We start from the raw sequence: 18,987 nt of genomic DNA, 5'->3' as shown, positions 1-18,987 counted from the left end.
AGGAGACAAAACAAAATTGTATATCTTTTACAGGAACCGTTCGGGTCGGGGAAAGGGGCGTGGATTGACTTTACTGGAGGTAGTAAATATATTTCAGCCTAGCATGTTCAACATTCCATTTTCAAATTGTGGACAATTACACTTCTGGTTGTCCCTATTTTTTATAAATATTACCTCTCCCTTGTATATTTGTCCAAGCAAGTCTGTCGGATCCCTACAAATCGATATATGGGTGCTTACACATAACATTAATTATTGTTTCTTGTGTATCATACATGATATGCAAAGGTTTGAATCTTATTTATCCAATTTTTAATTACAAGTTTATTTTCGTAATAATATTATAAATAATTTGACCTGGATTCCTTTCATTCAAATACTTTCGGCACACCTACTTGTCTCTAAACTGCATTTCTCAATACTTATAAGTGTATTGTTTGTGAACCATTCTTCCCAATGTATGTGCCCGTGTGTCCTTGTAAAGTTTATTTTATGTATTTGACAGTCTTGTTCAACATTTACTACAATTTTATGACACTTTAACATCCTCAGATTAAAATGGTGACCTGGAATTGGGTATAGCGTTTGTTCTTGTAAGCACATTTATATTTCCCCTCTGTTAAAACGCATGAACAGCATCTTCAATTCCCTGAAAACTGAGCAAATCAGTATTGATGATATACGTTTCAGCAAATTCGAGACACTTGTATATTATACTTACTTACTTATCCCTGTTACGCCCTTCGGCGTGTAGGGCAGCAATTGTATATTATAATTTTGTTGTAAGGTATAGCATTATACTATTCAATACATGTAACTGCTTTACCATCCACTGTGAAATCACATTTGTGCCACAAAGATTATTCACACGTTTAATCTTTCTTTTGTTTGTATAAACGCATTTTATATATATGAATTAGGGGTGTTAGAAATACTACTTATATCAATATAAACAAAATAACGCCAACCCTAATGTCTTCTCTTTTATTGTATATGCTAGTACAAAGGTTGGGGTTATTTAATCACCGCTAGTAATCGTGATCTGGGAAAGCGTCGGAAGTTCCAGAATATTTTGGGTTTATGGAACATTTATTCCACCGCATTTTCAGGACAATGATACATTCATTTTAGGTCCATATTTCTTCACATTACTTTAAATATCTACTTCGCTTTTAATGAATATGGTCCTTAAACTACAATACACATTTTGTTGGTCAAAGGTCAAGGTGAATGTCAAACTTTATTCCCCAACCCCTCTTTTAATCCACCACTCGACCCATTCCATTTCCCTTCCATCTCTGGATACCATGGTGTCATTATTGCACTGGCAGATAGATGATACAGCTGTCTCCGCCAGTGTCCGGGTCTAAAGAACACAGATCTGATAGCCAGTATATACCTTAACAACACAGATCAGACAGCCAGTATATACCTTAACAACACAGATCAGATAGCCCCAATATACCTTGACAACACAGATCAGATAGCCACTATATACCTTGACAACACAGATCAGATAGCCACTATATACCTTGACAACACAGATCAGATAGCCAGTATATACCTTAACAAACACAGATCAGACAGCCAATATATACCTTAACAACACAGATCAGACAGCCAGTTTATACCTTGACAACACGATCAGACAGACAGTATATACCTTAACATCACAGATCAGACAGCCAGTATATACCATGACAACACAGATCAGATAGCCACTATATACATTGACAACACATATCAGATAGCCACTATATACCTTGAAAACACATATCAGATAGCCACTATATACCTTAACAACACAGATCAGACAGCCAACATATATCTTAACACAGATCAGACAGCCAGTATATACCTTGACAACACGATCAGACAGCCAGTATATACCTTAACAAAACGGATCAGACAGCCAGTATATACCTTAACAACAACTTGTATGCATGTACTATGGGTATGTGAAGTGCAAATAAAGATAAAGTCAAAGGTAATGTTCACAGATTTTTTCATTTGCATACAACCTAACCATGCCATTTTCTGGTTTGAGAATGTCTTGTAGTCTGAGGCCAGAGAAATAACAACAAAACATTGCCAGATCATTTTCAGTAAGGCATAAATATAAACATCTCAAGTTTGTAACAATCACGGAGCAAAGTTTATTCATGAGATAATTGTGAAAAATGCTCATCATTCTTTAATATATGTTAGTTCTTTGTATATTTCATGTAAATAAATCTGTCTTTAATGGCCAGTGGTCTCTTGTTCTACCTGACTAAGCTACCCCTTATTATACATAAAATATGTCATGTGTTAATGATGATGATACAAGGAACCAGACAGCAGGTAATGACGAGGTCATAGACGCTCCATTCAGAACCACAACAGTAATGCAAATGGCATATTGAAAAAGCCAAACAGCCTGTTGAAAGGCTTGTCTTGAATTTACTCTATTTGGGCATACAGAATCTTGACTTTTGTTGGTTGACCAAGTCTTCCTTAACAAAGGGTTTAAAGCTCTTGGTAAGCGGCAGAGGTGTACTTTGGAAATGCTTGTCTGCATCTTTCTTTGCTGATGGGTAGTTTGGCAAAGCTCTTCTTCTTTCTATTACAGCCCGCTGCAGGTCTTCAGCATAGTCTGCATGATACAAAATAGGAAATAACAATTTCACTGTAAACAATTATACAAAATACAGGCAAGACAACACAGGTTATATTGTTTTCTGTTTCTTATCATGTACTGATTTTTATTATGTATTTTGGTGCATAAGATCAAGAGAAAAATATCACATGCTGAAAAAGGCCTCTCTGAAAACTGAAATTATAATTCAAACGAAATTTGTTATCAGACTAAAGGAATAAATTTGCTCCAGTCTTGCTTATGTATGTATAAAATCTGCAGTTCCAAACTTACTGAATGTAACTGGTTGTTTAACAGGTTTGACAACGGCATCCTCTCCTTTCTTTGATTTGGGATGCATCATTTTCCATCTTGAATTGCCCTCATGATCCGTTGCTCGTTCACGGTTTCCATTTTCATTGAAATGGAGAGCAGCGAGGAACATTCTGAAATGGTCAAATTTTGCTTGATAACTGAAAAATGTATGTCATTGCAATGGTTATTGAACATACTTCTACTTAGAGTAAACCAAGCATCACAGCTTCCATCAAGAACACAACATGGCAATTAGTGGCTTCTGTAATGTATTTATTGTAGAAATACTAAGTGAATATTATGAAATATTGTATGGGTTCTCTGCATATCTCACCTTGCCATCATTGCAGCATAAAAGTAGTGGGTGGTCTTAGGCGCAAAGTGATTACCACACTGTGGAAAACCTCCAATGCATAAATCTGATACAACCTCCATGAAAGCTTTGTATGGTTTAGAACCTGTAAAAACAAAATTGCTACCTCATTCATGTTATCATGGTTAATGGCATGTGTACCTTTTATAGTATTGTAACACTCACTGTAAATTAATGCCTTACTATGTGTATAACCGATGAATTGGTCACATATGAAATGCTGTTAATGTTCAGGGCTCGATTTAGTGCTTTGTTCCTTACACTGGTGCTAACCAATATTACAAAGTGCAACCTAGTCTAAATTTGTGAGGGGGTAAACTTCTAAATAAGACATCTAAATAATTCAATAGCATATTTCACTAATTACATATTGAAGTGAAAGCAATGGAATTTGGCTGGTGCAACTTTTTATCTTAGGTTGCACCTGGTGCAAGTAGGTTAACAACTCTTAAATCGAGCCCTGATGTTAAAATATATTTTTAAAAAAAATAACCTTCTTTCAACCATTGTCTTTCCTCAGACAGTGGTCCATGCTCGCACTCCTTGAACTTGGCTGAGCGTCCTTCATACTTGTTTGCAACATGATTTGTCACTGACAACCATTTATCCACTTTCATATCTGGATCATCTTTACATGATGCTGCTACCCAACTCCTGGCATCAATTGGAATATGTAATTTAGTGGTAGACAACAGTTTTCATATCCAAACAGTCCACAGCACATTTCACATATTTACATTGGTTTATGTAAAATACTAGTAGCTAACCCAATTTTATAAGTTGTATTTTTTATGTTAACCATATGATCACAAGATAATTTTATGAATGCCGGCAAATAGTAATTGATGTATATCAAGAATCTGTATCATATACAGATTAACACAAAATATATTATGTGTATCCTTACCTTTGGTTACATGCCAAACATCAAAGTAATATTTCTTGTCTTTATGCTCCTCTCTCATGTATATCTTCTCTGAGACATGGCGATCTGTGATGACTTCCTTAATGGAACACCCTTTCTGTTCAAGAAATGACAATCCTCGCTTCAGTCCCTCAAGTTCCATGTGATGTGAATTCTTCACTTCATTGCTCTAAAATAGAAACGAGAACATATCAATCCCTGAATTGTCTGCTCCAGATTTGATTTATTATAGGCTGCAGTTATATATATCTGGGATAGTGCTGCAAGCAGCATCAAGCACAACATCGCTTGTCAATATTGCTACCTTTTATACAAATCTTTATAGCATGTGCAGCAGTGCCTTGAGGTCTCACTTATTCTCACTCACCTGGACAAGCTGTATATCCAAAATGTTTCTGTTCTCAAAGATCCATCAAGGTGTATGTGCCATACTTCGCACAATGTCCTGGTTTGTCACATCTCAATGTCCTGGTGTGTCACATCTCCCATCACCCCCCAAAACAAGTGGATTCCCACCAACACGCTCCAACAAGCTGGACTGATGTTCATGTCAAAGGTTTAGACAAGATGGTACTGTATAGCATCGCTGTATGTTGATGAAAGTACCCATGCTAAAAATTGGCATTTTCATGAACTTGAACATGCTCAATGGTACATCCCCCACTCAAAAGAATACTGCTGGCACACAGAAGATTGCCCCAAGGCATTGTCCCATGCATTGACTGACTGTTCCATCTCGTAGTGTGCCCCTTCAAGCATTCTGTCTCCACAGTTATCATAACGCCTTGATGTTGCATCAGTTTCACTTGACAAGTCATGCCACAAAATGAACTTGAACCTGACTGATGTGAGCAATACTGGAATAGTTTGGCAAGTGAGGTTTCAGAGACAAGAAACTGTCTTTCAGTCTGGGGATTTGCTGACAAGTAGAGAACTGGTTCAGTTTCGTCATCAGTATCTGTATCACAGTCTGCATCAGTTTCACTTTCATCCAACTCTGAGTATTCAGAAGGCATGTATTCCTCGTCACTTGTAAGAAATGTGTCCTCACAAGCATCAATATCCTCCACTGCTTGGATGGGGACACTGCACACCTCATGCTGTTTAGATGAAACTTGTGATATAGGTGCACATTTAGATGAAAATACCTTTAGTGGTGGCAATGATACAAGATCACATTGAAGTTCTTTGGAAATGGTAGTGACTGGCTTGCACTGGCAAGGACTTGTGACTTGAATCCTCCGTGTACGTTGTGATGTAACTTGTTGCTGTGAAATAGTCTGGGTTTTCTGATTGACAAAATGCGAACTAATGTTCAAATTGGTGGAAACACTGACAGACGCTCCAACTTTTATCTCATTAGTTGATGTGGAATCTTGTCCATGAAACTTTTCATGTTCCTTTACCTTATCTAATTCATAAGGCTCATTCCTGTCTCCATCAAAGGCTTTGGGTGGATTTGTTTCAGTGGTTTGTTAATCATTGAAGATATCCCTCAGGATCTGCGAAAAATAGACAGATAAAACTAAAAATGTTCATGACAATCACAGCTAACCTATTATTTCAATACATCATAACTCTCAATACTGACGCAAGTCTGATGCCGACACGAGTAATATGGCAATATGGAAAACAACGAATGAAACAGGTACTTCACCCATATTAAAGGAAATTTCTTTTCCGGGTACACTGCAATAATTGGGTCCACAAACCGGAATGAACGTTATAGAAAAAAACATTTGCGAGCTCAAGGGAAACCACTTACTGATTTCAATAACAGGTCCATATATTTGATTACAATCGGACTTGATTTATTCAATGTTAAAATATACCACTAACTGCAAGTTCTAACATGTAATCATGGTAATGGTGCAATATTAACGGAATATTCTGGAATGAAAATCTCCGGTCAAAGGTAACAGTATGCATATTGAAATATGCCAAGGGATGTTGTTTTCCTTTGTTATTGATATATCTTTTAGCGTGTTGCAACATATACATGGTAATACATGGCACGGAATTATTGTCCTAAATGAAATGAAATGTTGTTAAGGTTCTTAATGAAATAATACCTCATCATATTTATTACTCGAACATTATCTAGCACATCAACTACAAATTAAATTAAATCATAAGCAAAGAAAACGAAATAATTCATAGCATGGGCATTATACATTCATACAGCGGTACATATACGTTCCGAAAACGGAATGTGTTACACGTTCTTATAACTAAATCTGTTGCTATTATCTGACTGGTAGATGACTGTAAATGCGACTTGGAAACAATACAACTAATGACACTTCTGAAATATTTGAAGTTACATTAAACATTGAAATATGCGAAAAAAATATCCAATAAACCAAAAGAGCGTCAACTTGGTCTGTATTCTACATGTTAAGTACAAACAACGCCCATGTCTTAATATCAATTTACTGACTTCAGCAGGACGTGGTCATATTTCCATGGCATTGTTAGTAAAAAGACTTGGTGCCACGATCGTTTTGTGGAATTGACATCTCACACAGGTTCTCACACTGGTTGGAACTAAACTATATAAGTGTAATACAAGCAATATTTGAGACATACACGAATCATCTGTGTCTTTGTGTCCTGCACTGTATCAGTAAGTAGTTTATATTTATGGTCACCGATTCCATCAATGTTACGTTATAGTATCTCAATCGACCAATTATGTGTGTCCTTTCTAAACGTTAACAAGTAAGACAAACATGTACACGAGAATTCATCCTAATTGAATTTATATTTTGTAGTGCGTCACATTAAAAGATAACTTTTGGTGGTGACTTCAATATTCAACGTATATCGTCCATTCACCTTGCTAAAGGTCACGTTTTGATCTGTAAAAATCGTCAAGAGCAGAGATTACAATTTTCCGATTTAAAGTGATTTGGCAAGCCCAAGTCTCTAAAGGACAGAAGCATGCAGTCCTGACACGAGATGCTTGTAAATAGTGGATGCATCGTGACAGAATCATTGCACGTCATTATCAGAGCACTCTCAGCCGAAAGTGAGATGTCCTACTTCAACGCAACAAAGCCAATTACATGTAACAATGTACCTCGAAGCAATAACCGAAGTAATAACCTGAAATTGACATGTTATAGAGAGAATATCGAATTAGATACAAAATATGCCGGTGAAAGAAGTAATTCATCATTAATTTGAAGACTAAATTTCTACTCAACACCAAACCAAAAACGGACGATGACCGAAACAGCCATAGCTATAAGTTAATTTATAATTCATGATAGAAACGGCCATATTGCGGTTCAGTGTGGCAAACTTGCAACTGTGCATTCAAAATTGGCAAAGTCGCGTTTGACAACAGGCTAGTCGTGCTGTTTTTTTGCTGTATCTAAACTGACTAGCAAAAGAAAGTACACAGGTGTAATTGTTGTTGCAATCCCAAATATGCGTTCTAACTAATACAATTATTGAAAATCATTGATTGTATAGAACGCAACCATCATGTTTCATTTGACCAAAATGCAACCAAAAACATTTGTACGTGTTTTGCACGAATTTTTGCAAACTTGTGATTATTGTCCCATGCACCAGCACTTTTCTGACAGAGAGTATAAAACCTGTTTGTCGTGAAGATTGAACAATCACTTGATAGAAATCTTACGAGGAAATGCACCGATTGACGTCGGCGCAACGAGAACGGGCCAAAGGAATGACACAAATGGGCGCTTTCAACGGCGATATTGCAAGGACATTGGGTTGCACAAGACAAACCATAATTCGGCTGTTTAACCGTTTCAGTACGACAGGCCAGACATGTGATCGACCCAGAAGTGGACGTTCCAGAGTCACAACACCCCAAGAGGATCGCTATCTGCGGGTTATTCACCTACGCAACAGGATGTTGACGGTGACGTCATCAGCAGCCACATCATTGGACCATCGCGTAAGCCGATTCACAGTGACAAGACGACTTCGTCCTGCTGGCATGTATGGGCCTACCGACCGCTGCGTGGAATGGCCTTGACCTTCCAGCATCGTAGGAACCGTCTGCAGTGGTCATCACTACATCGCTGTTTATAGTTACAATGTCATTTTGCTGATAAAACACGTGTATTGCAGTGTGCTTCAACATACATTTTCCATTTCATCAAAAGGTTTTGTTATTTTTATCTTATTGGAAGAAACACAACCTGTGAACTTTCTTTTGCACATCAGTTTATAAACCCGGACGTCCTGCCTCATACCCGGCAAATATGTTTAGCGATTTCGAACCGTTTTGTTGTGGAGACACTTGACATGAACGGATAAAGTCTGGTGAAGGGCTGCATCATCCTTAGGACTGGTGGTCGACCTGAACGCTGACTGGTCTTAAAGGCGCTATATCACACCACACTTCTCTAAAAAGAGTATTACATTTCTCTCAATAATGCTAACTATCAGCCCTCAGGCAAGCTACCATATATTGAGATTACAATTTAAAATTAAAAACATCGAATGAATTACTAGTAATGCAACGTTGGATTAAATCGACTCTCGCGCCCTCTACTGGCCGAACATTATTTCAAGCAAACCCCATAGAGTTATGTCCCTTGGAGCGCTCTTTACGAATATCTTACAACGCAACTTGTCTTTGAAACCAGTTACCAAACACCGACAACACCGCGTGCGACAGTTTCCGATGTACGGAGCAATTGGTTACATTCCATATATGGCAAGTGTTATTGTTTGGAAGCTGTTTGCCTCGAAGTATCAATTATCGATTTCAGGCAATTTGGGATAATAAGTCTTTGATTGCATCAATAGGAAGCTCAAGTGAGTGCATATGCCCAAATATATTTATCATCCAAAACTGTGTTCCACAGGAGATATCGCTTGTGTGAGATCAAATGATATCTCCTAGGAGATATCGTTTTGACAGTAGATTTTGTACAATGCCCTGACAATGCTATGACGTCATGTACTTGATGACGTCACAATGCTATGACAGCGCTGAACTGCAAGTCTAATGACAGTACCATGTTCAGAGATGTACATTTTTCATTGAAAATTAATGAAGAGTGATTTTGGATGATAAATAGAATCTCACCCTCGTGTCTTCTGATATCAAATATATCAACACTCGTTGATAAAGTAAAAATATCCTCGGCAAGCCTCGGATATTTGTAACTTTATCAACTCGTGTTGATATAATTGATATCAGAAGACACTTGGGTGAGATTCTCTATATAACATAGGCCAAAATATTGTCGAAAAAGCGTGACATTATTCCTTTAAAGTCATTCTATGCGTCATTGTTTTAAGAGTGTATTTGGGTATCTAGGTGATGACTCTGCATGTCACGATAATGGAACATCAACCTGGTATCTGCCACCAAGTGCATTCTAAACGCATGGAAACGAAACAACGTAGAAAGCACTCACGCCTGGGGAATATAGGTGGTATTGTTATCAGCGTTGCACATACGCTTGTTTGGGCGATGAAAGTTCGAGTAGTATTTTTCATAAATGCCTTGGACATAGGTTACGAAGCAATGTTTTGTGTCCACAACATAGAAGTAAAAAAGGGTTTAAAGCAAGTAAATGTTCAACAATTCAAGTGAGTGAGTGAGTTTAATTTTACGCCGCACGTAGCAATATTCAAGCTATATGGCGGCGGTCTGTAAATAATCGAGTCTGGACCAGACAATCCATTGATTAATATCATGAGCATCGATCTACGCAATTGGGATACGATGACATGTGTCAACCAAGCTAGTGAGCATGACCATCCGATCCTGTTAGTTCCCTCTTAATACAAGCATGGGTTACAGAAGATCAATCCTAACCCGGATCTTCACGGGTCACAATTCTAAAGCGTCGTCTCAATAGACATAGTCTCCAAAGTTCTTACAATTCTTGTAACTTAACAATTATTGTCTACCTCTGAAACATCTAAAATTATATTTCATTGGTATTTTGTTCTTATGCAAAATGGAATATGTATTTCAGGTGAGCAGGTAAGTAATTATTAGGACACACGCAGCTGTCTTTGTTAAATACAATAACGACAGCTATATTTAGTGATTCAATTACCTGAAACGAGGGATATAGGTACATACATTTCGAACCCATTTCTATATTACACAGGGACCGCCTCCGTGGTGTAGTGGTTAGAGCGTCTGCCCGGAGAGCGGAAGATCGCGGGTTCGATCCCCGACCGCGTCTTTCCAGAAAGACGTTAAAAAATGGTACTTGTTGATCCCTGCCTGGCGCTCGGCATTAATGGGTACAACAAGGACTGGTCGGCTCGGAGTCAGTATAATGTGTCTGAGTGGGGTATTCATGCTTCACTGCGGCATGGTATCTCAGTGAGCTAGGACTATAAAACCAGCTTAAGTCTGGGCTAGTACAAGCAGCCGCACATACACATACGCATGCATGCACGTCGTCATATGAGCGAAATCTTCTCAAGCACGACGTAAAATCTAATTTCACCTCACCTCACCTATATTACACAGGACTCAGTTGTTGTTTTTCAAGCTGTATGACGAAGGTCTGTAAACCAGAACATCCAGTAATTGGCATCATCAGCATGGATCTTCGCAACTGGGATACGATTACTTGTATCAGCGAGTCTGACAACCCGAATCCTTAGCGCCTCTTACAACAAACATGGAGTGCTTACCCCGGCCTTCACGGGTTATTACGTTTGTAAACAACGGGTTGAGGTCTCTGTTCATGTCACAGATAATAAACTGGAAAGCCAGGGACTGACCCAATTTGGGATGGTTTTTTCATCTTTCGTATCAGGAGCAATCTTTATCTATCATTTCAGTCCAAGGACGCTGACCAAAGTAAGACAGAATGACTTGCTTAATATCATTGTTTATCTTTTGCTGATCTTATATGCAGCTCGTGTTAAGTGCAGTTTGCCTTAACCAGAGAATGTGTCTGATGATCTGAAGGCCCAACGTATTTCTTACTCCACCCATTCAGCTGCAATCCGAATTGAATGAGGTAAGTAATCTATTAAGAGCGTTCTTCTGTTGTCATTGTTCAAAAAAGCTGAAAAATAACGTATGCAGTTATAGACAGGCGAAGACAGTTTTAAAACCAGTGCGTTGTGTACGTTCAACTTGGGAGAACTAGACACAGAAAATTCTTTATGTGTTCTTTACCTTGCACTTGTGTGTACAAGACAATGCAAAGCTCATCACAGGAGATAGGTATTTCTTAGCGTTGCACGTTCACATGAAGAATTGTGCATACATTGCACGTTTTCTGTATTGGACAAGGCGAAGCTAATCCCACAAGAGGCGTGTTCTATACCGGAACTTTCTGTAATTAAGCCAACTTATGGAATATACTTTCTGGTTAGAAGTGTCTAACCTGGATAGGGGACACTCTTGCTGATCAAACGTTACGTTGCTGTAACCAAGAATAACTATTTTGTAATGTGTGATCTGCAGATCATTTTCTTATCAGCTCTTACAACTTTCAACTGCAAAATATACAATATCCAAACCTCAATTTAACTTACTATCAGGATAATCTTGCCCTCAAGGAATAATGAATTGGCAATCTAAACACAAACAGAACGAAAAATTGTAGTTTATTCGGAGAAGCAAAAATGGCAAAATTATTGAATCGATTTGTAATGCTGATAACTGTTGTATGCGGTCATGGATTCTGGCTTACAATCCTCAAGAATTCATTAAAATACCCATAAGCGAGCACAGTGTCAATGGCTGTATATGACGTTGACTTGTTGCATTCCATTCTTGATTTAGGGTTTGATCCAATACATGAAGATGTTGTACTGAAGGATCTCTCTGGCGTATTCTGAGGCCCATAGTGTGTACCAGAAATGTTCTATGGGACAGGGGTAGGGACAAAGGTAGAGTTGATACCTCCTCTTGACGAAAGAAATAACGGACGGCACGTGAATGATGTGGCCCAGCATTGCCATCCATAAATACAGGCCTATGTACAGGAGACGATCATCGAAATGTAGGACAACAACCCTGTCTAGGATGTCAGAGTATCGTTGTCAATTCGGATTTTGTTTCATCGACACAAGGTCAAGTTCACAGTCGTGTGAGGCAACCCCACACTATCAATGAACCCCGGCCAACAGTTCTTGATCCAAGATTATCCGTTGTGCATATGCAGAGTTTCTGTGGCACCAAACTCGAGCTCGGAGATCAGTCAGGAAGAAACTAAATCGATTTTCTTCCGTCCACTAAACCTTTCCCCATGACCTCGAAATCTGCTCACGTCGACACCACTTGACATGAAAGGATGAAATCTTGTGATTCTGAGAAGGGCCGTATCCTCCTTAGGTTGTAACTTGTGGTAGACCTGAACGCTGACTGTTCTTAAAACCATTAGTTTGCTGATGGTTTCTGACCAATCGGCTTATAGTCGATGAATGACAAGGAAAATTTGTTTCAATAGTCCTCAATGACATACCAGGATTATGCATACCAATAACATGTCATCCTGGAGCAGTTGTCACTGGAGGGGACCCATATTTTCTTATTAACAACGAATTAAATTGATTTTCTTATTTTACCGATCTGTAAGAACAGTGTACTGAATCTTGTTATTTGTTGAATGGCGTATAGCACGTGATGCTCAGCTTTGATCGAATCACGTGCATATTTAAAATCAATGTATTTGGCGAGCGAAGAGTCGAAATAGTCATGCCAGCAACCATAAAATATAATATGGACATAAATGGCCACATGGTGGTAAAGTAAAGGAGGGGGGGTGCTATTCCTTACAATCTGACATTTGACTATGACAACGGAACGTCATGAATGATGGCATCTTACCGACGAAGAATTATTGTGTTCAACAGAGTTTGGTTTATGAATTATTGTACAGAATCAGGTAGAAAGTGTGCCATTGTATTTAGATCACATATCACATTTGTATTTTTCAGACTGTGTCCAAATCATGGCTGTTATTAGATGTTGCAAACGACAGTTCGATTTGAATCTCATAACAGTCGAGCCAGTTCTATTTCTTTACATGATCGGGTCCTTTCTGACAAACCCAACCTTCCAGGCCTTTGTGTATAACAAGGTCTGCATTGACAAATACAACGAGACTCTCTGTGGCAGCCTGCGCAACAAGACGTTCCAAGAGGACCACAAAACAGAAGAGGATTATGTCCAGTCTGAGACGTCCTACTGGATCTTAAAGAAAAACATTGTGGAACGTATACCGGCATGTTTGATTGTAGTGTTTATCCTCGGATCCTGGGGTGACAAAGTGGGACGGAAACTACCTGTGATTTTACCCAGCGTGGGGACAACGTTGTCTTACATTGTGTATATGATTCTGTCAATTTATCCTTCAAGTAAAGTGGAGTATGTGATGATTGCTGCGGCACTGAATGGTCTGTCTGGGGGATTCACGGCTCTGATAATGGCTGTGTACAGCTACGTGACGCACACTGCTGATCCAGCCAATAGAACTACGCGATTGGGAATCCTGGAGGCTGTTATCTTCCTAGCTGGAACTCTAGGGGTCTTCATATCTGGAGTCATGCTGGACAATACAAGTTTTACATTCGTCTTCGCCTTCATGTGTGGGTGTACCTTTTTAGGAATGGTATACGCTGTCATACGTCTGGAGAACCTAACGGCCAGCACAACCAGACCCGAGAGTGAAAGTGTCTGCACATACTGGTTTCTGGGATCTGCCAAGGAGTCTGCTCGTTGTGTGATGAAGAAGAGGCAAGAGAAGAGAACTCTCTACATATTCCTACTGCTCATTATCTTCATAATCCTTATTATCGCAACAGTGTGTGAGTACATATCAACGTTTATTCCCTCATATACATATGGGTATGAATTAAGCACCGCTTGAATCCATTTGCATAGTTTTAAACATGTAGCAGGCTACCCTCACATACTGGAATGCACATGTAAAGCATATGCTTAACACAATATGTCAAGAGCTTTGGGTCGCATGTTCACGGGTATAAACTTCATAACTGCAGCATGTGCACTACGATTTTTTTAACTGATTTACTGAAAGACGACAGTGCTATCATTAACTTTTCTTGACAGGGCATGACGTAGACTTACAGAAAATACGCGATGGCATGTTAATGGCATGCATGATGCAGGGAAGTCCTGCCGCAACATGGGTTATTAGTTGACAAGTTGGCAAGTAACTTTGCAAGTAAATTATATTTCAAAACACATGCAGCATGTAGTGTGTTCAGACTTATCATATATAAAACGCGGATGGTGCTTAACTAAGTTTCATATGTGTAGTTGAAACCAGTGTAATCTAGTTACGCTGTATGCAATGTGCCCACACTAAACGCAGGTCTCCTCTTGGCGTGTTTCAGGTGAAGGGGACGTCCTCCTCCTGTACACAAGGCGAGCTCCACTCAGCTGGTCACAGACAACGTTGGGTTACTATCAGGGCCTGGAGAACTTCCTTCGTAGTTTAATGCTGGTGACAGTTCTTCCTCTGTGTAGGAAGATGAGGAACACCACTATAGCAATCTGGGGCTTGACGTCCAAAATCATCGGTCTGGTGGTATTGGGACTCAGCAAACGGACATGGCAAGTCTTTCTAGGTAAATGGCAACTTGTAAATATGTCATTCATGCTTCTTAGGTCACAAGGACAAAGGTGTATAATATAAATTGCAAAATAGATAGTTAAATAATTCACAAGTTGATTGCATATGTTAGCAAATGTATCTGTCACGTACACCATTGATGTGTGAAGAGCTTTACACAGTTATCACTTTATTATATTTCAGTGGCAGTGATTTCCATGTTTCAAGGCTTTCAAGCAGCCGTTGTTCGGTCACTCATGTCCAGTATGGTCGGCCAGGATGAACAGGGTAAGGTTCAGTTCACGTCCCATGTTGTAAGTATTGAAATAGACAAAGCTTGAATCACAAGTGATCCAGTACATACGAAACGCTAACGAAAGAAAACGTCAATCTCTGGATTATTGTAAAACAAGATTCTACTTAGCGTATTACCTGTGAAGATCCAGGTTACAATTGGTCTTCAGTAACCCATGCTTGTCATAAAAGGCGACTAACAGGATCGGGTGGTCAGGCTCGCTCGGTTGATACATGTCATCGTATCCAAATTTGTGTAAATCGATGCAAATGATGTTGATCACTGGATTGTCTGGTCCTAACTCGATTATAGCTGTAATATTGCTGAGTGCGGCGTAAAACTCACTCACTCACTACTTACAGGGCAAAAACGTGAAAACTGTATCACTGAAAAGGCGTGATGACACCAGGTGTCCAGGGGAAGACTTTGATCAAACCTGTCCAGTATGTCCAGCCCGGTTAAACTGAGAAAGGCATGTATGAGACTGATGTCAATAATAAGATTAAACTGGGTATATCGTGTAGTAGACTGAAGGTCAGGACAAATATGAAAACTGAATCAGTTTTAGTTTACTTAAAATACAACGATCATGCTACAGTAGGTTGTAGAAAAATATAAGCATGCTCGCTTTCAGCATACATCTGTTTACAGGGCGCTTGTTTGGACTCATAGCTGCCATGGATAGCATTGCTGTCTTGGTAGCATCCCTGATCTTCAACCAACTCTACCCAGTAACTCTTGATTTCTTCCCTGGCTTCAGCTTCATGGTGGCTGCTGGTCTGTCTGTCGTTGCTGCAGGGATTATGATGTGAGTCATTGTACCTATAGAGCCAAGGAAAAACATATATTATACCATAAAATAGTATGGGTGTATTGTGCCAGGCATGTATAAGATCGTAGATATTTTTAATGTTCATGTAGAACCATGAACGAATATCGCCAAGATGCCATAAAATAGTATGGGTGTATTGTGCCAGTCATGTATAAGATCGTAGATATTTCTAATGTTCATGTAGAGCCATGAACGAATATCGCCAAGATGCCATAAAATAGTATGGGTGTATTGTGCCAGGCATGTATAAGATCGTAGATATTTCTAATGTTCATGTAGAGCCATGAACGAATATCGCCTAGATGCCATAAAATAGTATAGGTGTATTGTACAAGGCATGTATAAGATCGTAGATATTTTTAATGTTCATGCTCCATCTGTATTTGAATTGCAGGTGGCTTCATGTTGATCTGAGAGGACTGATACTGGGTGACTCTTCCATTACAAAAGGCGTGACAGGAGACTCAGGTGACATTAGCAAAGGTACGTACGGGTTTGTGAAAAATCCACAAATGTGTGTGATTTTACGTCCGGCCAGCAATGGTTCTGTTTTAGCATCTCAGTGCGCCACTGAATCTCCTCACTCGTGAATTGTAAGCAGTTTTCAAACAGATCACAAAATTGTGACATTCAATATCCCATTTGAGACACATTAGTACCAATTGGCGTTAATTAGAATGAAGCCTGACCGTTGATCATGAAAACGGATGGTGTTAACATATCACGAAAGGACATATGGTGATGTTTATCTGTATATGTATATATCACGTAGTACGTGTTCTGCCTTTCTTGATGTTAATGTTTTCTGTGCAGCTCTGCTACAGTTCAGACTTGTGTTTTTGCCTCAGCTTTTCAAATTCGTTTTGCTGATCGCTAATTGTACACATTATTCACACTGCATCTGCATGTACATTCTTATGGTATAGTTCACGTCCTTTCTAAACATATGTCGGACTATACTGTAGGTATTCTCATGAGGTTGCTGTAGCTAATTCTGCTCGGCAAAGTAGCACAAATTCTGTTAATCAACCGGCCATGTGTTTTGGCGACGCTGACGAAAGGTTGTCTTCCCCAAAGTCCTCTTAAATAACAGTAGGAGTTAAAACAATGACAGTTAGGCCATTTTTGGTCGTCCTGCTACTATGATCGCCACTGAAGTCTACCTGGAAACCTGTGCAGGCTGTGTAAGTTTCTGCTTTCTGTATCTGTTGTGTTATTGCTTATGTGTTTAGGGTACATTTTCTTTAGCAGTTTGTCCTTAATCGTAGGTCATATAGATCTATAGATTAACTTTACCGTGCGAAGTGCATGTGTTTTTCTTCATAATGTGGTCTAATGTAGTCGTGCTTTCATCTAATTACCAAGAGGTAATTTCTAGCCAGGTGCCTGTGTCTGTATAGTAGGCTAATGCAGTCTTACTTCCACCATTTACTCACACAAGGAGTGATATTCGGCGTCCCTGATCTCTGTAAACAAGTATCGAATCATTAAGTGTATTTACACTAATCCAAGTGGTGATGGTTTATTGGTCCTTTTAACATCCTGGGAGTGATTTGCAAACACGTCCTAATTACCCGACAACTAGTTGCCACTGGCTTCATCATTGCCGGATCTGTGTATAGTTAGCGGTTTATTTGTCTCTTGTTATTGGCGGGGCGGCAGTTGTTCTGCTTGAGTGATTTGACTAATTACCCTAATTGGTTCTTCCAGCAGAAATGTGTTATGTTCTTATGGGCACTTTTGTTCCACTTGTTTGAATAGCTAATGCGTTGTCTGAATAAATTAACCACATGCCTTTGTCGTTGCATTTCTTGTTGTTTTCAACTACTTTTCAAATATAGGCAGTTGTCACAGTGACAATATATTGCAAATGAGTGTCTCCACTGAGTTCAAACGTTTCATCCTTTATTGATTGAAATCAAGTTGAAGTATGGTGTCTACGCCGAATACTTGTGGCCAGTGTCATTTGAATTAACTCAAATATAATCATTTTTCAACACATTGAATGTTCCTATCATATAACATGATTATTCAGTACATAGGCCATATATTGATGGACGAATTTTAGTGCCACAGTCTAAAATATACGAACATATACGTACGAAGAAGATCCTTTCTTCTACGAAGCTGATACTATCAGCCCATTGACAATGCCTCAAACACATGTTTTTGTAATAAGGATATTGGGTAGGAGACCTTAAAAAGTCGTCAGCTAATTTTAGTAACATATGTTTTACATACTGGCTTACAAATAATTAGTCACAATTTTTATACATGACTTCAGCTGAAACAGGAAACAAAATCAGGTTTAAAATATATCCATGACGTACACCACATGACGAAACGAAAATTCGCGAACGAGAACTCTTGTTGTCATCACGAATAGGGCCCCTACGTAGGTCACGGCACTTCGCGAGAACTAAGTACACGTTTCATACCTTTTCGAATGGTCTCATGGTTGTCAGTTGACAGTAAGGAACCGATAATCCTTGCAGGAATAACAAATTTCCGATTTAACCATCCTCAAATTATCCAACTATTACAACTCTCAACAGCCGTGACAGCCAAGCATGGTTGTACACTTGGTCCGTTCAAGTATAGTCATATCTGGCGGTCGAGCAATTTGAAACCAGAACTGGTTCTTGAACATACGCTTGTCACCGGAAATCTGGTACCGTAAGTAAGCTGGGCCCCTAGTGTGTGAAAATGGTATATGTCAAGTAGTTGGACGAAAACCAGCTTGACAGTCAAATATTTATTCCAGAGAAAACAACATTTAGTGTATTTGTCTTTTGTTTCAGAGGACATTCAAGTGGAGACTGCTACGACTCACATGTAAACATAATCCACGACATGCAAGCAGATCTTAGAGTTTTTGTCTACATACTCCAAATAATTCAAACCAGCCATAATATGTTCGAGAATAAGCAATACTCCAGATCGGGTACCAGTATCATCGCAAAGAATAAAAGAGACAAAACACATGTTTATAGCATGTTACTCTAATCAGTTGTTTCTGCTAAGGCAGCATGTTTGGGCTGAGCATACCTGTATGATATATGTTACATTTGGGA

General features: G+C 39.0%; 2 protein-coding genes across 2 annotated transcripts in view; both read left to right on the top strand.

Moving 5' to 3' along the window:
* Positions 1-11,047: 11,047 nt before the first annotated feature.
* LOC124285452 (solute carrier family 46 member 3-like) overlaps positions 11,048-18,987 on the top strand; it is a 35,177-nt gene continuing 27,237 nt past the window's right edge. Inside the window, exons 1-3 of the mRNA XM_046721677.1 lie at positions 11,048-11,216; positions 13,147-14,016; positions 14,569-14,802. Of these exons, the coding sequence (XP_046577633.1) occupies positions 13,161-14,016; positions 14,569-14,802 (1,090 nt within the window). The 5' untranslated portion in view covers positions 11,048-11,216; positions 13,147-13,160. The remainder of the gene's footprint in view (positions 11,217-13,146; positions 14,017-14,568; positions 14,803-18,987) is intronic.
* Positions 15,002-18,897, top strand: LOC124285453 (proton-coupled folate transporter-like). The gene is made up of 4 exons (XM_046721678.1): positions 15,002-15,074; positions 15,733-15,889; positions 16,308-16,396; positions 18,715-18,897. Exons 1-4 carry the CDS (start codon positions 15,005-15,007, stop codon positions 18,750-18,752), a joined length of 354 nt encoding a protein of 117 aa, XP_046577634.1. The 5' UTR covers positions 15,002-15,004; the 3' UTR covers positions 18,753-18,897.

This window comes from Haliotis rubra, unplaced genomic scaffold (assembly GCF_003918875.1).
Source record: "Haliotis rubra isolate DU_JTF1 unplaced genomic scaffold, ASM391887v1 Scf36, whole genome shotgun sequence".
NCBI lineage: Eukaryota > Metazoa > Mollusca > Gastropoda > Lepetellida > Haliotidae > Haliotis > Haliotis rubra.
Note: the sequence above shows the minus strand (reverse complement) of the source record. Positions and strands in the feature narration are given on the sequence as shown.

What these genes read in the sequence shown, in the direction of transcription:
- LOC124285453 (XM_046721678.1), top strand. Translation starts at nt 15,005, where the DNA reads ATGTTTCAAGGCTTTCAAGCAGCCGTTGTTCGGTCACTCATGTCCAGT. An exon ending in GGTCGGCCAGGATGAACAGG is followed by an intron (nt 15,075 to 15,732) that starts GTAAGGTTCAGT and finishes ATCTGTTTACAG; the next exon opens with GGCGCTTGTTTGGACTCATA. An exon ending in CTCAGGTGACATTAGCAAAG is followed by an intron (nt 16,397 to 18,714) that starts GTACGTACGGGT and finishes CTTTTGTTTCAG; the next exon opens with AGGACATTCAAGTGGAGACT.